The sequence below is a fragment of the Rhinopithecus roxellana genome, chromosome 5, assembly GCF_007565055.1.
Source record: "Rhinopithecus roxellana isolate Shanxi Qingling chromosome 5, ASM756505v1, whole genome shotgun sequence".
NCBI lineage: Eukaryota > Metazoa > Chordata > Mammalia > Primates > Cercopithecidae > Rhinopithecus > Rhinopithecus roxellana.
Window position 1 is genome coordinate 85,128,593 of NC_044553.1, and position 26,156 is coordinate 85,154,748.

The following is a 26,156-nucleotide window of genomic DNA, read 5'->3' on the forward strand; positions in this document are numbered from 1 at the left end:
ACCACCAGCTAGAAATAGTAATCCAGTGAAGCAGAGTTTGAGGAGAGCTAGGGCCCTCTGGCATTCTTCTAATTATGCTGCCTGGCAGTCCTATATACTACCCCACAAATAGAACGAGTGCTAGGAGAACCATAAATATAACCACTGACCCACTTACTAAGAGTTAAACTACATAACATGTTCCTTAAGAAGACACACCCAATGCACCGTAGCTGAATAGGGGAACCCTTAAAAACCGTCAGTGAACATATTTCAAGCCTAGTGACCGTGACTTCTAAGGAGAACTTAGATTCATTGTTTACCTGTAGGACATAGGAGGTACCAAGTTTCATCAGACCACTAACACCACCTTGTATTTCTCATTCTGAGTAAAGCCTCAAACAAACAGAATGGTGGCATTAAGGGTCAGGGAGACCTCAACCATACCTGGAGGTCCAGGTCAGACATCAGCAGGCCACCACCTATGGGCCAAATCCAGTCCCCAGCCTGCTTTTGTAAAGCAAGCGTTATTGGAACACACATGCGACTATCATTTTACCTATGGCTGCTTTCAAGGTACATGTGCAGAGCTGAATGTTTGAGACAGACATTATGGACCATAAAGCTTAAAATATTTACTCTCTGATCCTTTATAGAAAAAGTTTACTAACCTCTTATCTGGTGAAGGTACTTGGGGTACTTCTCAATTACCATCTGCAGAATTTAGTGGGGAGCTCAACTTTCCTTCCTAAAAAACTGCGAGTCCGTTTCAGTAGCTGGCTATGCGCCTTTTGTTCTCATACACCCTTCTCCTTCCCAGTGAGAATCTTGAGTTTTTTTCTGAAATTTGTGTACTATTTTCTTTACTCTATGGATCTACCCCACAAACAGATTCTGCTGACCCTGCCTGAACAGCACCGGGCCAGCTATTCCCACTTGTCCTCTAACCCCCTGCTCATGCTGGAGCAGCTGCTTATGAACATGAAGGTGGATTGGGCCACTGTGGCTGTGCAGACTCTGCAGCAGCTGATGGTTGGACAGGAGATCGGCTTCACTATGGATGAGGTGGACTCACTGCTTTCCAGATACGCAGAGAAAGCCCTGGACTTCCCATACCCTCAGAGGGAGAAACAATCAGGTAACTGTTAGCATCCTAAAAGGGGATTCTACATGGAGGGAAGAAATGACATGCTGCATTCTTAGTTTTAATTTGCACCCCTTTTAATATTTTGGGTTGATCTAGAGTGAACGAATACACTTCAGGAGAGATAGCTCTTTATTATATAGGAGCGATCTTGGTCTTGGAGGAAGTAGAGTAATGACCAGAATTAAAAGGTGGTAGGTAACCACTGCATGCATAATAACATAAAGGTGTGGAAAACAAAATATGCTGGAAGTGGTGTCTGTCTGGCCTTGATATAGCAGGCTCTTCAGTGCCATCATTTGGTATTGAGAATATGCCTTATTCCCAGGATCACATCAGATATCACTTGTATGTGAGCTGACTCAGCCTATTCTACAATGAAGACACTGAAATAAGTATGGACTGATGTTCCCAGCTAGCTCTTTTTTCTTACTCCCTACCCTCCAGGGGCATCGTTTCAACATCTTCCACTTCCCTCTGGGCATTTTTAGTTTTATTTTGTAGAATCCTAGTGTCCATTTCATTATCTCATATGCCTAAATATGGTTTGTTTTTCAAGGCATTTAAGAAACATGCATGCTATGGGCTTAGAGGTACCTTCTGCATTCTCTTAATACCTAGTAGAGTCATGGATGACAATCAGAGAAGCCAACAGAGCTTTGTTCTAAATGCCTAGGATAGTGAATCAAGATACGTATTATCGAACCATATTTTGTCAGCATTTTCCCTCTCTACAGATTCTGTGATTCACCTCCAAGAAATTGTCCACCAGGCTGCAGATCCCGAGACCCTCCCTAGATCACCATCGGCAGAGTTCTCTCCTGCTGCTCCTCCTGGTAAGAGCTGGCTCTGATTATTCACTAAAATGTTTCAGTTTAGTCTTGCCTTATTCTGTCCTTCAGAATTTTTTTTTTTTTTTTTGCTTCTTTTTTTCATTGCCAGTTATAACGTTATTAATTGTTTATCTTGGTTCATTCCAGATTTACATATATCTCAAAAGATTCAACATATAGTCAATTATTGTTATTTGTGGCAGTATGTCTATAAAGTCTCCACACTGAACTAGAAAATCCAGAACTCTTGCTCCTAAGGGAAATATGTACACGTATACACGTATCTCACATAGATGGTCATCTTAAATCCTAAAAACAGCTCATACTAGATGATTCTATTTCCTTTTTTCTACAAAGGAGGTTCAGAAGTGTTAAGTGACTTGCCTGAGGCCACCCCCACTAACACGTCCCAGAATTGGAGTTCAAATCCCATTCAACTAGCCCCAGCACTGAGCTTCTTGTACTACCCCTCACTGTCCGCTACCACCTCCATCTTCTGGTCACTGTTTTTTTTTGTTTTTCTTTTTTTTGAGACGGAGTCTTGCTCTGGCACAATTACGGCTCACTGCAACCTCCCCCTCCTGGGTTCAAACAATTCTTCTGCCTCAGCCTCCCGAGTAGCTGGGATTAAGGGCATATGCCACCATACCCAGCTAATTTTTGTGTTTTTAGTAGAGATGGGGTTTCACCTTGTTGGCTAACGTGGTCTCAAACCGCAGGTGATCCGCCTCCCTCGGCCTCCCAAAGTGCTGGGATTATAGGTGTGAGCCACCACACCCAGCCAGGTCACTGTTGTATAGAGGCTGAAACAACCCCTGCTGGGAATCTGAGTATTGAGTGTTAGGTGACTCAAAACTTTCACGACTGCACGTGTTTGCAAATGACCACAAAAGCAAGATGAATATTGTTTTTGAGGTTACAAATGTTAACAAATAAGCAGCTTCACAAATATGCAGTCTGGTATTAATGAGGATTGACTGTACTTAGCCCTCAAGTTCATACTGTCACACACAAAGCACAAGCTCCTTGAAGGCCTCAACCATGTCTTAGTCGCCCTTTTCACCACCCCTCTAGTGCCCTGGTCTCCAGCCCCCACACAATGGCCTACTCCCAAAAGAAGCTCAGCCAAGTGTTTTGTTTTGCCAAATGGTCAAAGGAGCAGGATTCTAAGGTCTCTTCTTCTGGGTGCTACTAAGTGCACCATGTTTTACAGCTCTCATTTTCTGTGACCAGCCAATGCTGCTCTGCTAAATGAGAAGAAATCTCTTTATGTATCATAAAACAAACTGTGGCATTTTTCTGGCCATACTTTGAGAATTAGTCATGCGTCATGGTAACCAGCCAAGCTGAGGGGAGGGCTCAGCCTTGCAAGTATATTAGCAGCTTCATGCATCTGTATAAATGGCAGCCAGAGCAGCTTTGATGGGTGTGTGTGTGTGTGTATGTGTGTGTGTGAGTGTATGAGCTTTTTTTTTTTTTGGAGACAGGATCTCACTCTATTGCCCAGGCTAGAGTGCAGGGGTGCCATCAGAGCTCACTGCAGGTCAGTTCCTCCTGCCCCTGCTTCCCAAGTAGCTAGGACTACAGGCACACACCACCATTGCCTGGTTAATTGTTTTATTTTTGTAGAGACAGGATCTTGCTTTGTTGCCTAAGCTGGTCTCAAACTCTTGAACTCAAGTCATCCTCCCACCTTGGCCTCCCAAAGTGCTGGGATTACAGGCATAATCTACACCCAGCCTATAGGAACTCTTTATTATGGAAATTTTGCAAATCCCAAATATCATATCATTTCATTTATAAATATTTCAGTATAAATCTCTGAAAGGTAAGGGCTTTCATGAAACAAAACCATAATACCATTATCACATCTAGAAACAAATTAATAATAATTCCTTATTATTCTCAAATATCAAGTCAGTATTCAAATTTCTCCAGCTGTCTCATCAAGGTTTTTTTATAGTTGGTTTTTCTAGACTCAAGATCTAAATAATGTCCATACATGGCTTGGCATTTGGAGAAATATCTCTTACATCTTTTTTTTTTTTTTTTTTTTTTGAGGCGGAGTCTCACTCTGTCGCCCGGGCTAGAGTGCAGTGGCCGGATCTCAGCTCACTGCAAGCTCCGCCTCCCGGATTTATGCCATTCTCCTGCCTCAGCCTCCCGAGTAGCTGGGACTAATCTGTCGCCCGGGCTAGAGTGCAGTGGCCGGATCTCAGCTCACTGCAAGTTCCGCCTCCCGGATTTACGCCATTCTCCTGCCTCAGCCTCCCGAGTAGCTGGGACTACAGGCGCCTGCCACCTCGCCCGGCTAGTTTTTTTGTATTTTTAGTAGAGACGAGGTTTCACCTTGTTAGCCAGGATGGTCTTGATCTCCTGACCTCGTGATCCGCCCGTCTCAGCCTCCCAAAGTGCTGGGATTACAGGCTTGAGCCACCGCGCCTGGCCCAAATCTTTTTTTAATTTTTATTTTTTAAGAGAGTCTCCCTCTGTCATCCAGGCCAGAGTGCAGTAGTCTGGTCATGACTCACTGTAATCTTGAACTCCTGGACTCAAGCAATCCTCCCACCTCAGCCTCCCTAGTAGCTGGGACTACAGGCACACACCATCATGTCTGGCTAACTTTTGTAATTTTTTCTTTTGTATAGATAGAGTCTGGCTATGTCGCCCAGGCTGGTTTTGAACTCCTGGCCTCAAGTGATTCTCCTGCCTCAGCCTCCCAAAGTGCTGGGATTACTGGCATGAGCCACCGCACTGGCCTCTTAAAGCGCCTTTAATTAATAGGTTCCCTGCCTCTTTTCTTGTTTATCCCCCCTGCCTCTTTTTTATTTGTGGAGACTAGTCATTTGTCCCCCGGAGCTTCCCACATGTTGGATTTTGCTGACTGCCTTCCTGTGGCAATCTGCCTCTTCATCCCCAGAATTTGCAGGACACTAGTAATTAGATCTAGAAGCTGGACTTGATTCAGGCTTGTTATTTTTTCATAAGTATACTTGATAGCAGGTGGTATACATGTCCATCAGGAGACACACAATGTTCAGTTGTCTCTCTTTTATGACACAAACAGCAACTGATGATCATTAACTGGATCTATTATTTCAATAAGGGTTTGTAAAATGGTGAGATTCTATCATTGCCTCTTCATCTGTATGCTGGCATCTTGATTACCTTTTACTCTGACCTCTGGCTCTGCCTCCCAGGTATCTCCAGTGTACATTCCCCTAGCCTAAGGGAAAGGAGTTTTCCACCAACCCAGCCCCCACAGGAATTTGTGCCCCCAGCGACACCCCCTGCCAGGCACCAGTGGGTACCAGATGAGACTGAAAGTATCTGCATGGTCTGCTGCAGGGAACACTTCACCATGGTAAGCAGCATCGGTCTCCACTGTCACCCTCAGGAGAAGGTAAAGGAGAGTTCTAGTTCATGAGCCTGAGTTTACAGTCAACGCCTGTCCCCAAGAGAATACTGGTATTTTCAGAACTGCCAAATCTAAGACTTTGGGTTTACTTTTGACCTGATCAGAATGTATTTTCTGGATTCAGACAGGTAGTAGACACCCTCAAATAGCAGTGAATTCTAAAATCTTTGCCATTGTCATGAGATAATAAAAAAGAGGCAAGAGGAGTCACCAGGTGTCAGTGGATCTTGTTTCCGGCTCCATGTCTTTAACAGTAAGACTGGTGACCTAGCAGTGGTTATATGTACTGACTCCAGAGACAGAGGACCTGGGTTCTAATCCTGGCTCTGCTTCTTAATGACAGTGTGACTATACACTATTTTGGCCTCATGTGCCCACTTGTAAACTAAGGATGATACATTCTTAGGCTCATAGAGCTGTCAGGATTAAATATGATAATACATGTCACCATACTTAACAGAGTACCTGCCCAGTATGCCACATCAGCTCAATGCTGATGAAAACAAGTTGATGTAATTGCCCTGTGTCTGTTTCCTCCTCATCTATAAAAGAGGTGTAACATTTCCATATTTCTATTAGAATGAAATGAAGCAGTACTTTAAAGTCACTTTGATGCCCATCCACTGTAGACTGGATAAAGAAAAGTGGTACATATACACCATGGAATACTATGTAGCCATAAAAAAGAACAAGATCATGTCTTTTGCAGGAACGTGGATGGAACCAGAGGTCATTATCCTTAGCAAACTAACATAGGAACGGAAAACCAAATACCACATGTTCTCAATCATAAGTGGAAGTTAAATACTGAGAACACATGGACAGAAAAAGGGGAACAACAGACACGGGGGCTACTTGAGAGAGAGGAGAGTGGAAGGAGGAAGAGGCTCAGGGAAGAAAAACCGCTATGTACCATGTTTAGTACCCAGGTGACAAAATAAGCTGTACACTAAACCCCTGAGTTACAAATTTACCTATACAATAAACCTGCACATGTACCCCTGAACCTAAAATACAAATTAAGATTTAAAAAAATATATATATGAGGAAAGCAAAGTCAGATATTTTCCTTATTTAAACTTACAAATCTTCAAAGAGGACAATTGGTTGTGACTTTTGAGACATATGACAAGCCACTGAAAGGAGTTTTGCATGACAAGCTGCTCTCTAGCTTTAAGACCACCATATAGAAGGTTTACTTACATACAGGGTAGATTATAGAAAGAGTTTCTAATCATGACAACAGTGGGCCTTTATTGACTGCCTACTCTATATGTTCCAGGCATGATACTAAGTGCTTTGCTTAAGTTACCTGATGAACTTGATAATATTAATACTGTATTACACATACCAGAATATGGATGTATAGAGAAGGTATGTAATTTGGAAAAGACTGATGAGAAATTCTGAATTGACTGATACAAATTAAGAATTTTTGTATAAAATTAAATTATACCTAAGTGTTTGTATTTTTAAAGTCTTTTTTTTTTTTCTTTTTCTTTTTCTTTTTTTTTTTTTTTTTTTTTTTTGAGACAGAGTCTTGCTCTGTCACCCAGAGGAGTGCAGTGGTGCGATCTCTGCTTGCTGTAACCTCTGCCTCCTGGATTCAAGCAATTCTCCTGCCTCAGCCTCCTGAGTAGCTGGGAGTACAGTCTCCTGCTGCCACATCTGGCTAATTTTTGTATTTTTAGTAGCAATGGGGTTTCGTCATGTCGGCAAGGCTGGTTTCGAACTCCTGACCTCAGGTGATCCGCTCACCTCTGCCTCCCAAAGTGCTGGAATTACAGGCATGAACCACCACGCCCAGCCTAAAAGTCTTGCTTCATGTTTATCATGTGTTACAAATGGCACCTGCTAAAGTAACCTTGAGGAAAACAAATAAATAAAGGCATTTTGAAAAGGGATACTTTTTAATCATTGACATCAATACCATGTAGAAATGTGATCTGCACTGGCTCAGAAAGTGACTTCTTCCCCACTACTTTTTCCTGTTTCTTCACATGTTGCCTCCATACACAAGTAGAACTTGTCAGGAGCTATTGCAAAACTCCATAACTTGGCACCTTTGCCCATCAGCTGACAGATATTCTAAAATGTTCAATTTTTGAGGGCAAGGACTGGTGTGTCCTTTTTCAATAGAGACCCAACCACTTGGTGTTCTTAATAAGTAAGCCACTGGCAGCTAATACCACGTGTAGATGGATTGATGACAATCTCCCCTTCTCTCCTCCCTCTGTCTTCTCTTCCTGATGGCATTCCTCAGTTTAACAGGCGTCATCATTGTCGCCGCTGTGGCCGGCTAGTATGCAGCTCCTGCTCCACTAAGAAAATGGCGGTGGAAGGCTGCAGAGAGAACCCTGCTCGTGTGTGTGATCAGTGCTATAGTTACTGCAACAAAGAGTGAGTGTCCTACAGCAGGACTGTTGCTATTATTAACTGCTGCACCCTGCCCCAGGTCCCTATACTTCTAGGAGTCTCATTATGGAGATCATTTCAAATCCAGAAATGTTTAACATCCACACTGAAATGCCATTAATTCTATACTGAAGTGTTTGTACACTGACCTTGGTCAGAGAAACTACTAAGAGAGAAAGTAGGGTGAGAGGAAGCGGTGTTCAAGGCTCTTACATGATGTTCTCTCTGAAATCAGAACATTGGTTCCTTAGCCCTTCCCCAGACGGAGGCCATTGAGCTTAGTTCACGAGCTCACCTATTTTCCAGCCGCTCTTGCTTCAGCTGGTCTCAGCTGGACTCAAATGGACACGTTCACACCTGCTGAGTGGTTGGGCATCGCTTGCATCAACTCTGATCTAGGTAGTCATTCTTGCTTGTAATCCGTAATTAGAAGAGCCTCCGTACTTGCCTACACAGAATTCACCTGGTAACAAATTTAAGAACCTGCTCGTACCTCCAGTGAGACAGATCAAGACTTTGTTTGTTGGCTCAGGGTTGCTCAATTGTTTCCACTACTTCTAGTAGCAAAGGAGCATGAACCGAAGACTCCTAGAGCATCTAGGAATATGGGCCAAAGCAACCATCCAAAACAAGTTACTTTGAATTATGCATGTTTTATTTACAAACTTAAATAGATTTTATGTTCTCCTTCATAGCATTATTGTGTTTGTCCTGATATGAACATTATTGGTCATTATTTAGCATAATGATTACTGATCTCATAGGAAGGAAGACATACCATATTTATTCTACACTTTCTGTGACCCTGGCATACCACTGCCTCCCTCCCTCAGGGAGGAATTACCCACACACCATACTGCTGAGATTTGAAATGGGCAGTTAGTATTGAGGGGGGGGACTCTTTCATTCAACAATTCTACCCTCAAAGAGCCCTCCATTGTCCCAGGGAGACACTGTGAGTTGATGCGTCTACTAAGCTCAAAACAAAGAAGTGACTCAGGCATTTATTTAATAATTTTTCTTTATCTCTTTTCAGTGTACCAGGGGAGCCTTCAGGAAAACCAGAAGGTAAGGCCAAATCCCATTCTCTGTGACTCTTCATTTGTGTACTTAAATTGACTCTATCTTCAGCATGTCAGCTGCGACTGATATACTTGTCCAGCTAATGCACTCCATCCAACTTATTTGCCAAAGCAAATTCTTGGCATTTCTATCAGCCTGCTTCCTCTGAAGTTCATCATATTAACCTATTATACTGGCCCATTAGCTTCTAGCATTGAGAAGGCCAGCAACCAAATAATTTGGTTCTTAACTTTTAGTATGTGATTTTATTTTAGTTTTTCTTAAGTTTCCCTTTACCATCCTACCTCCCCATGATCCCTCCTTACCCCTAGGTAATCCCTGTTAACAGTTTGGCCTGTATCTGTCCACAACAGGTTAGTTTTTAGAGTATCCAGTGGCTCAGCCATTTATTTGAGAAACACACCCCTTTTAAGGTTTCTTGTGTGAAGCAGGAAGGTTATGTGACAAATGCTGTAACACTCACGCCAGGTCTGTGCCTGGGGAAGACAGTTTGAGGTGCTTAGTAGGGTGTCCTAAAGCAAACAAAAGGAACTAAGGAGAGAGAAAGGGCCCTGAGATAGCAGGCAAGTGCCTACCTGCAACTCATGCCAGCTCACAGGACTGGGTTAGACTGAACTGCCAGCCAGTGAATGACACGTGAATGGTATTTCTCTTCTCAGCTCTAGACAGCTCCAAGAGTGAAAGCCCTCCATACTCGTTTGTGGTGAGAGTCCCCAAAGCAGATGAGGTAGAATGGATTTTGGATCTCAAAGAGGAGGAAAATGAGCTGGTGCGGAGTGAATTTTACTATGAGCAGGTAATAGCAATAAAATGCAATGGTCACTTAAGTTTCTTTATGATGTGTAGTAGTATGACGAGAAATACAGAGGCAGGTGAACACACCTGGCCTTTACTTGTTTATAGTGCAATAATATGGGAGCTAAACTAGTAAATCCATTAACGCAGAAAATAATGAACATCTTGGGAATTGCACAAGGGGAGACCAGGAAAGGCTTCGTGGAAGAGGTAGCATTTAAGATGAGCTTTGGAAGAATGGTAGGAGTGTGACAAGCAGAAAGCTGGGGGTCGTGAGGAAAGTGGGGATGGGGAAGGACAAAGAATACAAAATTAAAACATCTGAGCAAAGACACCATGCCCAAAATTGCAGGGCACGATTGGAGAAGTGGAAGTTGTTTAATTTGAAGGGAACATAGAATGAATAGGGTTAATAGAGAGCTCATAAAAGGTAGGCTTGAAAAGGATTATTTATATATAGGGCTTGCATTCTGCAGTAAGGACTGTCTACTTGATAGGTATCAGGGACCTACGAAAGGTTTCCGAGTGTGCTGTGGGAATATTCATTTGGCAGCAGTGTGTCCATGGCTTAAAGTAGCAACTCCTCTAGGTGGTCAGACAAGTGAGCTGACCGTTGTTGTCCAAGTCAGCAATAAGGACTTGCACTAGTGGACCCAAAAAAGGAGGGGACCTATGGACATTGTCAAGAAGTAGGTAACAAGGCCAGGCACAGTGGTGCCCACCTGTAATCCCAGCACTTTGACAGTCTGGTGAGAGGTGGGTGGATTGCTTGAGCTCAGGAGTTGCTGACCAGCCTGGGCAACATGGTGAAATCCCTGTCTCTACAAAAAAAAGAAAAATACAAAAATTAGCCAGGCATGGTGGCGCACAATTGTGGTCCCCACTACTTGGGAGGCTTAGGTGGGAGGATTGCTTGAGCCTGGGAGGCAGAGGTTGCAGTGAGCTGAGATTGCACCACTGCACTCTAGCCTGGGCAACAGAGTGAGACCCTGTTTCAAGAAAACAAAATAAAGAAGTAGGTAACAGGTGGACACAGTGCCCTTCTTCCCAGTAAAATGACAAAACCTAAAAGCCAGAGCTTTGGCAGTGCTACTTAGAACATCTGAAATTTGTTTAGTTCCACTTCTGCTTTCTTGTGGAATTTGGTTCCTTCTTCCAGGGTCTTTCAGCCTTTTGAAAGGGGAAGGATAATTTCTGCCACCCAGCTGCCTTTGGAGAATGCTCTGGCCCCTGGACTCACCATGTGTTCTCCCTTCTTCCACCCCGGCCAGGCCCCCAGTGCCTCCTTGTGCATTGCCATCCTGAATCTGCACCAGGACAGCATTGCCTGTGGTCACCAGCTGATTGAGCACTGCTGCAGGCTCTCCAAGGGCCTCACCAACCCGGAGGTGGATGCTGGGCTGCTCACGGACATCATGAAGCAGCTGCTGTTCAGTGCCAAGATGATGTTCGTCAAAGCCGGCCAGAGCCAAGACTTGGCTCTTTGTGACAGGTAGAGGGCAATGAGTCTCTATTCTTGTACGTAGGAGCAGTTTCTAGCCAGCTGCTTTTTCTGACCTCACTATGATTTTTTTATCTCATCATCCTCTCTGACAAGACATGCTGAAAGATTTTTCATCTCTGTAATGTCGACGAAATGGTGTTGCCAGATCACAAGTGTTCTTCCCCATACTACCTGACATCCTTTTCTTTTTCAGAGCAGATCCTCAAAGCAGAATTTACTCTACCTACACCCAGTCAGAAAGAAAGTAAAGACTTTCATTGGTTAATTTGTCATTAAAGTTAATGTAGGGAAGCACCTTTAGTCTCTGTGGGACTTTCAGGGATTTAAAGAAAATGTGTCCTCCATGAACGTCCAGTGATTAGCCTTGAACAAAACTCTACTCCAATCCTGACCAGATTCAAACTGTGACTTCAGTGAGTTCTGGATAATAGATTTTTAAAAGCACTCTGGGAATTGATCTATTCCTGTGTCACAGGTAGGAACCTGGGTCATAAAGTAGAAGTGTGTATGGAAAAGGTATGATTAGACCTCCCTCCGGTTCCTGTACAACCTGCTTTGACTCCATCCATTAACCTGACAATGAAAACTCCTAATTCCCTGCTTATCCACTCAGATGTGTGACTCATATTATGTGTTCCCAGCACTCAGTCCTAACCAGATTTGGGAGAAGGGAGCATAATTTTCTTTGCAGTATCATTGCCTCCCTCAGACATTTGCTCGGAATACTTGTCTACAAACTCAGCAGCCAGCATAGAGCATGGCAAATCCCAGCTTCACGACTTCCTAGCTCTGTTAACCCCTCTAGGCCTCAGTCTCCTCCTCTATAAAATGGGGTGGTAATACTGATCTCATGGGGCTGTTACAAGGGTAAGATGAGATCATCCATGTAGATGGTGAAGAACTAAGCCTGGTATATACTGTGTATCCCGAAAATGTTAGTAATTTGTATTATTTTTAGTAACAAAAACTAGAAGGTCGAGAAAAGCAGGAGGAGGTGAAACAAAGTAGAAGGAAGTGAAAAGGAACTAATCTGATTCCTTTATATCAAGAGGCAATAGATTCTACATCATTTTTCAAGTTGATAAATGAAGAAACAGATATGTATTAAATTTTTGAAATAACCATGAAAAGAATCAAGAATCTACCTAATTATGAGAAAAGTATAGGAGGAAAAAAACAGAAGCCTTTCCACATACCAAAAGGTGGAAAACAAAGGAAACATGAAAAACATTTAAGGCAAAAATAAAAATATATTCAAATATATCTCAAATATATTTGAAATATTCAAAAATACCTCAGTAAGGTAAATGAAAAAAGAAAAAGATACTTAGACTGGGGGAAAACAAACTTCACATCAAGTCTTGTATTTCCTTTAAAATGTAATATAGACAGAGGAAATATCCATTTTTAGGCTGAGGGCAGCAGAAAGTAAGAAGTCCTCACTTTAATCAGATTCTCACTCACCCCAACGTGTCATGCGCTTCTTTGACAGTTTACAGCAATGGTTTCTATTTAAACAGCCTTTTCTCTGACCCTGCATTCAGACACGCCCACTCTGAGAATCTTTCCCTTTGCGCCAGTTTGCTGATGGGAGTGAATTCATTCCTCATATGTGTTGCCTTGCAAATCAGTTACAAACTCTTGTTTTTCAGAGTATTTTTCTAATGTTTTTAACTCATACCCCCTTCTGATAGACAAACAAATAAATAAATATAGGTTTAAAAACAAAACTCAGCTGGGTGCAGTGGCTCTTGTCTGTAATTCCAGCTACTCAAGAGGCTGAGGGAAGAGGATCCCGAGGCCAGGAGTTCAAGACCAGCCTGGGCAATGTAGTGAGACCCAGTCTCTAAAAACATAAAAATAAACTCACTACCTACTTCAAAAGTTTTCATTTCCCAAATATGCAAAAATATTATGAGTACCGATGCTTTTATACACTATGCTTTCCTCTCCCCTATCTCTACATTGTTAAGAATCACTGATGTACAGAATCCCTTTCTAGGTAATTGGTGGATAACTCAGGATCCACAGAGGTTTTTGCTGCAGTTATGAGACAAGATTCAGGAACCTTGAGTGTAGACTTGTCTCAGCAGCACTAGACAGTATAATCCAACCCTGTGGGCTTTCTGTCCTTATAAGGTTTTTACAAGCATTAGGTGAGACCACAGAAGGCAGCCCTACTAGGCTATAATGAGGGCCCGTCCTTAGCCCAGAGTGAAGATGTCAAGTCTAAAATAAGAGTGAAGGACCAGGATGCCTCCACCCAGCAGCATCTCCAGGGAATGGTAGTGATGTGGCCTGTGTACTGACAAGGAGTACAGGCCATTGACACTGAACCTATGCTCTCTCACTCACAAAAGAGGGTTCAAAAGGACCAAAAAGCAGATGGGTCACTTGTAAGCCCCCAACGTTCAGTGTAAAGGCCTTGCCTCAAATACGCTTGAGCATCCCCACTCCAAACATTAATATCTAACATTTATTAAGTGCCAGAAAAGTTCCAGACATTATCCTAAGCCCTTTTACTTGCGTTATTTCATTTTATCCTTAAAACTCCACTGTCACAGTCATGCATTGCTTAACGACAGGAATATGTTCTGAGAAATGCATCGTCAGGTGATTTCGTCATTGTGCAAACACCATGGAGTGCACTTGCACAAACCCAGAGGGTATAGCTTTCTACCCACCTAGGTTATGACCTATTGTTCCTAGGCTACAAACCTGTACAACATGTTACTGTACTGAATACTGTAGGCAATTGTAACACTATGGTATTTGTGTATCTAAATATAGAACAAGTATAGTAAAAACATGGTATTATGATTCTATGTGGCCACCATTGTATATGCAGTTCATTGCTAACTGAAACGTCATTATGTGGCTTATGACTGTATATCCATTTTATAGTTAAGTAAATTAAGGCAGAGAAAGGTTAACTAACATGCCCCAGGTCATAGAGCTACTAAGTGATAGAGCCAGAATTCAGTGTGACTCCAGAGCTTTCACTCATGGCAACTATGCTATGCATCTCTTAATTCTCATGATCACTTTCATATTGAGAATGGAGCAGGCCTGTAATCCCAGCCCAGGTGGGAGAATCACCTGAGGTCAGGAGTTCAAGACCATCCTGGCCAACATGGTGAAACCCTGTCTCTATTTAAAAAATACAAAAACTAGCTAGGCAAGGTGGCAGGTGCCTGTAATCCCAGATACTGGAGAGGCTGAGACAGAAGACTCATTTGAACCCAGAAGGCAGTGGTTGCAGTGAGCCAAGATTGGACCACTGCACTCCAGCCTGGGTGACAGAGCAAGACTCTGTCTCAAAACAAACAAAAAAAAGAAAATGGATAGGAAACCTTTAAACGGCTACTCTAAGTAAGATTCTAGGGAGCCTCATGGCCTTGCCCTTTTCCTCCTTGTAGCTACATCAGCAAGGTAGACGTGCTGAATATTTTAGTTGCTGCTGCCTATCGCCACGTGCCATCTTTGAGTCAGATCTTGCAGCCAGCTGCGGTAACCAGACTAAGGAACCAGCTTTTGGAAGCCGAGTACTACCAACTGGGCGTTGAGGTGAGACAAAGACAAAGCTTACTTCCACCCCACTGTAGCAAATTGCTTTTGCTTAGCCTTGCAAACAGATATTGCCATCTCTCAGTTGTCCTGCCCGTGGGGAAGAATCGGGGGCATGACTAGTTTGCCAGCAAAGGAGTAATGGCAGATAGTGGGGATGAGGTGGTCGGCAACTTGGGAATAGAATAGGTCTTTGGGACATTTAGGCCCTCACTAAAAGGGGCAATTTTTCTCCCAGGTCTCCACAAAGACTGGACTTGATACCACCGGGGCGTGGCATGCTTGGGGCATGGCCTGCCTCAGAGCTGGGAACCTCACTGCTGCGCGGGAGAAGTTCAGTCGCTGTCTGAAGCCTCCGTTTGACCTCAATCAGCTGAATCATGGCTCAAGATTGGTGCAGGATGTAGTCGAGTACCTGGAGTCCACAGTGAGGCCCCTCGTATCCTTGGTAAGAACAAAGCAGGAAGAGTGCCTGGCTCAGGGAGGGAGGCCCAGGAATAGCAATGACCTGGGAAGAGAATCAGCAGAAATTCAGCTAACAGTGTCAGTCCTGGCTTAGCGTCGACCAAGTTAAACATTTTTTTTCCATCACATATAGTTAGATAAGTAACTATATGTGGTTAGATAAGTAACAGATGCATTAAAAAAAAAAAAGGAAACAATGTTTAAAAAGATAAAAATGACATGTGACATATAACCCCATACACAGACTAATTGGTGTTAAGATTCTGGTGAATTTTCTATGTTATGTTTTTTAATGAAATCGGGGTTGTACCGTATCATAATATGTAGAATTGTGTATCCTGCCTGTTCTACCTTTGACACTGCATTGTGAACATTTTTCCACATTGTTAAACATTCTTTGTAAGCAATATTTTCCGTGCCTGCCGAGAACTTTTTGAGTTTCATTTTTCTCTCTCGCTCCCCTGTGCTGTCAGCAAGATGACGATTACTTTGCCACCCTGAGGGAGCTGGAAGCTACCCTTCGGACGCAGAGCCTTTCTCTGGCAGTGATTCCTGAAGGGAAAATCATGAACAACACCTACTACCAGGAATGCCTCTTCTACCTGCACAACTATAGCACCAACCTGGCTATCATCAGCTTCTACGTGAGGCACAGCTGCCTGCGGGAAGCTCTTCTGCACCTTCTCAACAAGGTGGGATACGGACACAGCTCAAAAAGGCAGTGCCTGCCTTGCTCCTCTGGCTTGGACCACTCAGCCTTAAGGGGGACAATAACACCCTGACACTTAACCCTGTGTTGAGCTATGGGGCCATCTCTAGCAGAGCCAGGTCAAAACAGAGGACTCTGCACAACTGTTATTCAGGGAGTGTGAAAAGTCTTAGCCTGGATCCCAAATCTGCCCTCACCAGCAAAGGCACTTTCCTTCTCCCAAAACATGCAGCAGAATCGGATCATGGTTAACAGCATGGTCTCTGGAATGAGGTGTTCAGTGTGAGTCTTGCATGACCTTGGGCATATTGCTTAGAGTCTGCTTCCACATGCCTCCCTAGCTGGCCTGGGAGAGTGTCCAGCTTCTGACCCAGCTGCTGGTCCGTTCGGAGTTGTTACTACAAGGGCCAGGAAGCACCATGGCACCAATCCTATAGTTAAACCCCAAATAGATGATGAAAGGAGAATATGCCCTACTTTTTTTCCTCTCTGATCCTCTGCTCCCCTCCCACTGGAAGCAAAGGCACCACTGAAGAATATTATGTCTTTGGAGCCCTTGATAAGCAATCAGGACTTCATTTTACCATGACCCTTTTTTTTTTTTTTTTTTTTTTTTTTTTTTTTTTTTTTTTTTTTTTGAGACGGAGTCTCGCTCTGTCGCCCGGGCTGGAGTGCAGTGGCCGGATCTCAGCTCACTGCAAGCTCCGCCTCCCAAGTTCACGCCATTCTCCTGCCTCAGCCTCCCGAGTAGCTGGGACCACAGGCGCCGCCACCTCGCCCGGCTAGTTTTTGTATTTTTTAGTAGAGACGGGGTTTCACCGTGTTCACCAGGATGGTCTCGAACTCCTGACCTCGTGATCCGCCCGTCTCGGCCTCCCAAAGTGCTGGGATTACAGGCTTGAGCCACCGCGCCCGGCCTATGACCCATTTTTTTGTTTTTGTTTTTTTGAGATGGGGACTCGCTATGTTGCCCAGGCTAGAATGCAGTGACATGATCACAGCTCACTGCACCCTTGACCTCCTAGGCTCAAGAAATCCTCCAACCTTATCCTACTGAGTAGCTGGGACTACAGGCACATGCACCGCACCCAGCTACATTCCTTTTTTTATCTGAATGTTCCATAATAACTTTCGGAGAAATTGGCTGAGATGTACCAAATTTTATAGGAAATTTAATGAGCTCAAGGCAGACTTCAATTTCATTCTGCCACCCTAATTCAAAACAGCAGCCAATGCAAATGTACAGATAGACGTATTTTCTAAGATTGATCCAAGTGAAATCAGCAGTTCACAAAATTATTGTCACTATACCCCTACAGGACAGTGAAGAGAGGGTGTTTTTACCAGTGCTGAGCTACTGACTATTCTTAGCTACTAACCAGGTCTCAAGAATAATGTAGAAGTCATGTTATATGGAGTTGAATTGCTAACTTTTTTCCTTTTCCTCAGTTTCCAAACAAGTTTAGCAGTAAAGCTGTTTCTCCCAGGCACAAATTGAGAATGGAAATCACCTAGTTCTGTTTCCTCTGACAGCTGTAATCCAGAGAGCTAAGCTGCCTACTTCATTAGCTTAGAATAAGCTGACAACAGCAGTGCCCTTGCTTTATATTTGTCAGAGCTAGGAAAGAAACCTTCTTTTTATCTCCTGTAATCATAGTTACCCTTGAACTGAAATATCTTACCTTTATTCTCAAGCAGGTAGGGAGAGGAGGAAAAGACATTGTGAAAATTACACCTGAATGCCTGGAGCATGGAAGACGTTCTCTTCCCAGCCTTTTCCCTGTGTGTTTTGTCCCTTTGCCCACACTGTCCCCAGACTGAGCTTTCTAAAACATAAATAGACTTATGTTATTCCCTCCCTAAAAGGCCTTCAGAAGATCTCCATGGCCACAGTAAAAACTCCAGATTCCTTAGCATGCTACAGAACTCACCAGGATCAGGCCTCCTTATTTCTCTAATTTATTTTCACCACAGATCCTATCTGCACCTTATATTCCAGACTCATCAAATTACTTTTAATCAAATTTTCCTGATTTACCATGCACTGTCTTATTTCCATGAGTCTTTATATGCTGTTTCCTCTACCTAGAATGCCCTGCTCCTCCTTGTTTTCTTAAAAAAAAACTCATATTTGCCAGACATGGTGGCTCACACCTATAATCCCAGCACATTGGGAGGCCGAGGCGGGTGGATCACTAGGTCAGGAGTTAAGCCCAGCCTGATGAAGATGGTGAAACCCCATCTTTACTAAAAACTACAAAAAGTAGCTGGGTGCAGTGGCAGGCGCCTGTAATCCTGGCTACTCGGGAGGCTGAGGCAGGAGAATTTTTTGAACCGGAGTGGCAGAGGTTGCAGTGAGCCAAGATCACGCCACTGTACTCCAGCCTGGGTAACAGTATGATTCTGTCTCAAAAAAAAAAAAAAAAAAAAAAATTCTATTTATCCTTTTAGTATTCTTTCAGGCCCTCTCTGTTGAGCATTCACAGAACACTCAAGCAGCATTAGCCTCCATTGCCCTAGCACTGCATTTATCTTACCGGATTGCAACTGTTTGTTTACAATTGAGTCTTTCCATCTGGACCAACAAGGCCTATATTTTACTTATCCATATATTCAGGCACCTGACCTAGTACCAATTATGAATGAGTGAGTGGACAGATGAATGGATGGCATGGAAGTTCTTGAGGTGCTGCCCTTCTGAGGTGTTCCATCTCTCCTACAGAGCTAATGCCCCTGCTTCTTAAAATGTGGCCTACAACTTTTAGATTAGGTCTGGTTTTCTCTGAGGCAGGAGAATCGCTTGAACCCAGGAGGCAGAGGTTGTAGTGAGCTGAGATCGTGCCATTGCACTCCAGCCTGGGTTACAGAGTGAGATTCTGTCTTTAAAAAAAAAAAAAAAAAAAAAGACAAAAATATCTGCCGCCATAGTAGAAAGAGAGATAGTAAACATGAGAAATAAAATAGATAGTGTAGATTATGAATAAGAAGAAGAAAAATAAAACAGGGGTGAGGAAGAGGTGGCTTGTATAATTTTAGACTGGGTACCCAGGGAAGGTGACATCTGAGTAAAGCGCCAAAGAACACGAGGAGTGAATCATGCAGATCTATGGGGAAGGCACGGTCCAGGCAGAGGGTGTGATGAGGGCAAAGGCCAGGGTGGCTAGAGCAAAGTCCGCTGGGACAGGGTACTATCAGATAAGGTCAGAAAGGTCACAGGCCAAATCATGCAGGACCTTGTGGACATTGTGAGGGATGAGAAGGGAAACTGCTGGGAGACTGTGAGCAGAGGAATAACATGATCTGGCTTAGGTTTCAACAGAGTCACTTGGGCTCATTTGTGGGCATTAGACTGACAAGAGGTAAGAATGGAAGCTGATAGACCAGGGAGGAATATGTTGCAATAATCCAGACAAACGATGATGGGATCCAGTGTGGTCCAAGGGAGATGGTGGGAAGTGGCCGGATTCTGTGTGCTGTAATGGTGGTGGTGGAGCCAATAGGATTTGCTGATGGATTTGATGAAGGAGTGTGACGGAAAAAATGACTAAGGTTTTTGACTTGAACAACTACAAGAATGGAGATACAGTCTGAGAAAGGGAAGACTGTGGAAAGAGCAGGTTTCAAGGAACAAGCAGGAATGTAGTTGTAGATGCATTCAGTTAGATCTCGAAGTGGACGTGTTGAGTGGACAGTTGGATGTAAGTTAGATGTACAGTTCTGGAGTTCAGGGGGAATGAACAATCTGGAGATGGGATTTAGGCATCATCAGCAAATCAACAGTATATTAAGCAATGAGCCTGGATGAAATCACCAGGAGAATGGGTATAAATAGAAAAGAGTGTAGGCTCCTCCTAAGCCCTGGGGAGATTGGGAGGGATCAGCTAAGAAAATTGAGAGGAGCAGCCAGAGACGTAGACAGAAAATCTGGAGAGGACAGTGTGCTGGAGCAAGTGAGGAGAGTTTTTCTCAATTAAAGTAAAAATTTATTTTTTAAAAAGGCTTTTCAAGGAGGAAGAAGCCATCTCTGTCAAAAGCTGCTGATCGATCAGGTAGAAAATGAGGATCAAGAATTAACTGTTAGATTTAGAGTTTAGTGGTCACTGGTGACCTAAGGGGCAGTTTCAGTGGAAGTTATGGGTGCAGAGCTAGATTAGAGTGGATTCAAGAGAAAAATCACAGGAGGGAATTGGAGACAGTGAGGGTGGATAACCCTGTCAAGGGGCTTCTCTGTAAAAGGAAGGAGAGAAGTGAAGCAGTTGCTAGAGTGAGATTCTCAAAGGTATCTATGACACATAAAAGATTAAGAAGCAATGCATCGGGAGGATGCTGAAGGTCCATCGATAGAAGGAAATTCACAGTGGATCCCAGACAATGCCAAAACCAGACTCAAGACTTCTGACTTCTCGCCCTGCCCTGCTCCAGGAGAGTCCTCCAGAAGTTTTTATAGAAGGCATTTTCCAGCCAAGCTATAAAAGTGGGAAGCTACACACTTTGGAGAACTTGCTAGAATCCATTGATCCAACCTTGGAGAGCTGGGGAAAGTACTTGATTGCTGCCTGCCAACATTTACAGAAGAAGAACTATTACCACATTCTGTACGAGCTGCAGCAGTTTATGAAGGTAATGGCAGCCCCTTCCTGCCTTCTACCTCTGTCACTGATACCCTACTCTGCAGGGGAGGCAGTGCACGATGAGAGAATGAGACTGTCATTGGTCCCTGGCCTTGCTATTTGGCTGACCCTAGAGCAAATCCATGTTGCTCTCCAGCATTGTTAAATAATATTAGGATTTCCATCCTAAGTTTGGAAGTAGACTTTAATCCTGTCAATAATGGCATTCTTCAGAAAGCAAGAAATTGACAGGTTAAAAAAAAAGAAATGAATATTAGTTTCAAGATAAGCGTGAGACATGAATGTAGAATTCATAAGGAATGATGGAAAAGTTAGTGTTTTTAGAGAAAATATGTGAAGGGAGAAGGAACATGTTTCTCCCAATCTTCCTGAGGATTGTCAGCACTAAATGACAGAGAAATTAAATTATTTACTGCCAAAGTACAAGTAAAGCCGATTTGGGTGGAGAATCAGAAATATCTTCTTTTAGTATCTCTTTGGTGGTGGAATAATGTCCTACTGAAGAGCTCCACCAGTCAGTGCACTTCGGGATCTCTTGGACCTTTGGGTGATGGGTTCAAAATAGCCGCTCAGCTGCTGGTGGGAGTGGGTGCTGGAAACGAGGTCTCTTAGTGGAAATCAGATGAGAATTCTCATCACACCTCACCCCTAAACCCCTGATCTACTTTGACCTGAACATTTATTTTCCTCTTCTAGGACCAAGTTCGGGCCGCCATGACCTGTATTCGGTTCTTCAGTCACAAAGCAAAGTCATATACAGAACTGGGAGAGAAGCTGTCATGGCTACTTAAGGCCAAGGACCACCTGAAGATCTACCTCCAAGAAACATCCCGCAGCTCTGGAAGGAAGAAAACCACATTCTTCAGAAAGAAGATGACTGCAGCTGATGTGTCAAGGTAGCTGGAGGTTCAGGGGACCATTGATGTGGGGCAGGAAGGGTGGGAGCAGGTTTCTGTTGGTGATGAAGCTACTCTTGTCCATTTCCCCAAATCCTGAAAAAAAAAATCTAAAAGGAATCATCCCTGGATGACAGTGTCTAGTACAAGCCTGGAAAGCCTACAGAGGAGCTGGTAGGCGGAGTGGGAGTGGAGGGAGGTTTAGCATCACAGGCTACAATCAGACTACATTCCAAACTCATTACAGTAGGCAAAAAGGGTCCTGTACATTCTGGCCCCTGCTGATATCACCATCTTTATCTCCTGCTACTCTCTTGTTGCTAAGAATCAATCCCTGGCCTCCTCAGGGCTCCTTAACACACCAAGTCCTTAATTCCTCTCAGCTTTAATACTTGCCAGTCCCTCTACATAGAACATAACATCTGAGGTAAATGCTCTACCACTACCATTTATCACTTCCAGAGGCTTAATTGCTAACTATTTTATGTGTTTGTTTACTATTCATTTCTCTTCTAGCCTATAAACTCTGAGGGCAGGGCTCATCTCTCTTGACCAGTGTTACTGTACCTGGCACATAGGTGCTCAGTAAATACTTGTTGATTCAATGACTGGACCACTGGACCCTATCTGGTTCCACAGTGCACCGTAATATTGCAAGTCTGTGCAGGACACGAGATCACCATTTTTTTTGGTCTTGTCATAACTGCTCACAAGGTATTTGGGGTCTCTTTTCCCTCTGCATCATTTCTTTTCCCTTTTCCATCACCATGTTATTCGACTTCTCAGTCTCCTGGCCTCAGTCACCTCACTCCTGGGCCCTCATGAGGCTGGACTGTGCGTATTCTGTCATCACAGGCATATGAACACACTTCAGCTGCAGATGGAAGTGACCAGGTTTTTGCATCGGTGCGAAAGTGCTGGGACCTCTCAAATCACCACTTTGCCTCTGCCAACCCTGTTTGGAAATAACCACATGAAAATGGATGTTGCCTGCAAGGTACATGCAGTGTTTCAGACCTCTGTTAGACTATTGTCATCTTTTAGAACACTTATCATAATTGCAGTTGTCTAGTGTTATTTCAGTTGTTTGTTTGATGGCTGCCTCCCTACTAGAATATGAGCCACCGAAGACTGGTGATCAAGTCCATTTTGATCATTCTTATATCCCTAGTGCCTGGCACTTAGCAGGGTCTCAATGAATATTTGTTGAATAATTGAATAAATAGGGGCCTTCATTCTTGGTCAAGAGGATACTCTAGTAATTGTTATGTTTTTAAGCATGATTCCCTTTCCTTTTCAGGTCATGCTGGGAGGGAAAAATGTAGAAGATGGTTTTGGAATTGCATTCCGTGTTCTGCAGGTATGACTTGGATTATTCAAATCATACTGAGGACAATCAGCACCTGACCACAGTTCCGGGAGAGATTATTCTTTAGGAAATTCTTATCCCAAGGAAAGTAGATTTACACGCACATTAGGGATGAAATCAAGGAGGTGACTATTATAGAACTGGGTCAAATTCAAGACTCTAGGCCACTTTGCCAGAAGCCAAGTAACCCATGACAAATTCATCAAAAGCTACCAAATAAATACCAGGAGCCAAGTCTCAGACAGTTCCCCATAGCTGTTTCCCTGAGAAACACTGCTCGTTCTCACAGGGAGCATGGCTGGAGGGCTAGCCAGGGGCTTTCCACTGGCCACAGGGCTGTTCCCCTTCCTCAGTCTGTACAGGAGCTGGCTGGAGGAATACGTTTTCTATTGCTTGTGATAAAAGGACATAGGTCCGGCTGTGGCACTGGAGCAGGGGCTGGAGCAGGGCACTGAGACCATGAGGGGCAGAGTCTCTACAGACCTGCCTACCACCACACAGCTCCATGCAGATACCCCAGGAGCTGACAGCAGGCAGCTTAGGGCAGGCAGGGTATTCATGCATTGTGCATGTGTCAGTGATCAATGGCTTCATACATGATTAGTCAGGTGTTTTTCTTCCCATCTATTTTCAATGTTGGACAGAGCTCACTACACACAGATACCCTGGTAGGCAGGCAGAGCTCACCACACACAGATACCCTGGTAGGCAGGCAAAAGGGCAGCTCCACCCAGGCCCTGTGGCATAAGGGTTCTCCTAGACCAGATTTAGGGTGTTTATCTGGCAGTTTTCAGCGAATGAGTCGTTCAGTGAATGAGTCTGTTTCTAAACACTAAGTCGCCTACCTCTTAACAGAGCACCAGGTGTCCAGGGTAGCAAATACTAACCCCCAATGCCCATTTCTCAAGAAAAAGCAGACTTATTAGAGAGAAAATGAACTAGTCTTAGGATTTTGATAAGAATATTTTCAGTGAGTGCCACCACAGCAAGCTAAATGTACCATTTTAGATACTTGGCTGCAGTTTTTTGGGGTTGCTTCCTAAAGTTCTACCTAACTCCAAAGAGGAATTGATGCTTGCTTTTCGTTTGGTCTATTTATGTTTTCTACTGTGACCACAATCAATATGGCTTATCTACACCAAGCATAGTGAGAGCTTTTAAATGCTGCCTCCCTCCCCACTGTTAACGTTTCCTGCTCCTAAGCCCATCATCTCGTGTTCTGTTCTAGGACTTCCAGCTGGATGCTGCCATGACTTACTGCAGAGCTGCCCGCCAGTTAGTGGAAAAGGAGAAATACAGTGAGATCCGGCAACTGCTCAAGTGTGTCAGTGAGTCAGGCATGGCAGCCAAAAGTGACGGGGACACCATCCTCCTCAACTGCCTGGAAGCGTTCAAGAGAATTCCACCCCAGGCACGCTCCCTCCAGTACCTCTTGGCTCCTCCATCAATTTCAGCGTCTTCACATCCCCATCTTTATTGTTCTGTTTCCCATACTATGCCTGAAACTCTACAAGATCCTTTTATCATTCTGAACCCCTCTGCAATAATGGCCTCACCCTAACTGACCCTTCCCTGAAAATTTATGGAGATGATGTCTATACCCAGGGTGGCCCTCAACATCCCACTGCGTAAATTTGTTTGCACCTGGAAGTGTCCATGGAGTTGAGCTTCTTCCTACAATTGTAGAGGAGGTCAGGGTCGGCCAGCAGATGACCTTTGAAGCCTGTTACCTGCGGAATTGTCCTCCCATGGTGGCTTTTTGGAGTGAACAGAACCACATCCATTTGTGAAGGCCGTGGACAGGCCTCTTGGGAACTGTTCCTTCTCCCCAAATTCTGAAGCTTAGTGTTATGGTTAAATTTTCTTTCTTGTTCTTAAAGCAGGAGTTGAGTTTACAAAGAAGAGTCAGCCAGGTGTGGCAGCACATGTCTGTAATCCCAGCTGTTCTAGAGGCTGAGGCGGTAGGATCACTTGAGCCCAGGAGTTCTGTACTATAGTTTATTATGCCGATACATACTTAGTGTTAGAACTTAGTGCCTGCACTAAGTTCATGAGTAATTTGGTGACCTCCCAGGAGCAGGGAACCACCAGGTTGCCTAAGGAGGGGTGAACTGGCCCAGACTGGAAATGAAGCAGATTAAAATTCCTGTGCTATCAATAGTGGGATCATGCTTGTGAAAAGCCACTGCACTCCAGCCTGGGCAACATAGTGAGACCCCATATCTTTGAGAGAAAAAAGTCAGGCAGGCATTTTCATTCTGAAGTCAGAATGGCTGGGCTGAGGCTGGGTTGGCCCCTGGCTCCCAGACTGTGGGACTCTTCTCCCTCTCACATTGCTGTTTCTGTTCTGTACAGGAGCTGGAGGGCCTGATCCAGGCAATACACAATGATGACAACAAGGTGAGCTGAATTGTCTCCAAACCCTGGTGATGCTAATGAATAGTGTCTCAGGCTTGCCTTGTCACCTTTATCCCTTGCTCCCTACAATAGCTCCATACAACCCATATCTCAGTTTCTTTATTATCAGAGGTGGAACCGAGGCTTGGATAGGGGTGTAGAAAGGAGGGAATAGATGGGGCGTAGGTGAACATGGACTGCATGAGTCTTTGCCTTCCCAAGTCTTTATCCCCAAGACGAATGTGTCCTAGGCTGCTCTTGAATCTCCATTTTAAACTGATGTCTTCTCTCAGAGATCCCTAGGAAATCCTTCACCTCACCTCCATCTTTGGGTGGACTGATGGAATGGGGTTCCCAGAGTAGGCAGGTATCTCTTTATCCTAGAGGGAAAAAGGTACAGTAAGAAAAAAGCCCCACCCCACGCTTTGACTAACAATGTCCACCAGTGTCTCAGTTTCCAGAATGAACCTCTCCTCAAGGGCCAAAGAACTCGTCCCTGTTTGGGAAATTGGTGAACCTTTGCTTCCCGTTGCCTTTGGGAGGAGTGCCAGTAAGAATAAAAATCTTCCCAGATGCCCCCATTTGTGGCTGACCACTGGATTGATCCTTCTGCCATCTGCAGGAAGGGCTCCAAGCCAGGAGGGGCATGAGAAAGCCAAGCCAGTCTGAGAGGCCCTGGCCAGCGGCAGGAAAAATATCTGACAGCTGAGTCCCCTGTGATGAAAATTGACGTCAGGCAAAGAGCTTCTTACATGCTTCCCATGGCCGTATTGCTAATCCCAGGACTGAATTTACTGGGCATTTTTCAGTCTCCAGGGTTAAGGAGAACAATTTCTGAACATTTCTTCATTTATTTCTGTAACATCATGATGCGATCCTTGGAAAGGATGAAATTCTGACTTCCTGAAATGTAGAGAATTACTTTTCTAGAGTCAGATTGAGGCCCCAACA

At 44.0% G+C, this 26,156-nt stretch overlaps 1 protein-coding gene across 2 annotated transcripts in view; it reads left to right on the forward strand.

Moving 5' to 3' along the window:
- ZFYVE26 (zinc finger FYVE-type containing 26) overlaps positions 1–26,156 on the forward strand; it is a 77,949-nt gene that overhangs the window by 48,167 nt on the left and 3,626 nt on the right. For both annotated transcript variants that reach the window (XM_010366622.2, XM_030930858.1), the window contains 16 exons: positions 871–1,117; positions 1,861–1,959; positions 5,157–5,320; positions 7,638–7,774; positions 8,826–8,857; positions 9,532–9,668; positions 10,939–11,159; positions 14,591–14,738; positions 14,977–15,186; positions 15,677–15,895; positions 20,335–20,532; positions 21,240–21,439; positions 22,295–22,436; positions 22,740–22,799; positions 24,037–24,219; positions 25,164–25,208. In XM_010366622.2, coding sequence (XP_010364924.2) covers positions 871–1,117; positions 1,861–1,959; positions 5,157–5,320; positions 7,638–7,774; positions 8,826–8,857; positions 9,532–9,668; positions 10,939–11,159; positions 14,591–14,738; positions 14,977–15,186; positions 15,677–15,895; positions 20,335–20,532; positions 21,240–21,439; positions 22,295–22,436; positions 22,740–22,799; positions 24,037–24,219; positions 25,164–25,208 — 2,442 coding nt within the window. The remainder of the gene's footprint in view (positions 1–870; positions 1,118–1,860; positions 1,960–5,156; positions 5,321–7,637; positions 7,775–8,825; positions 8,858–9,531; positions 9,669–10,938; positions 11,160–14,590; positions 14,739–14,976; positions 15,187–15,676; positions 15,896–20,334; positions 20,533–21,239; positions 21,440–22,294; positions 22,437–22,739; positions 22,800–24,036; positions 24,220–25,163; positions 25,209–26,156) is intronic.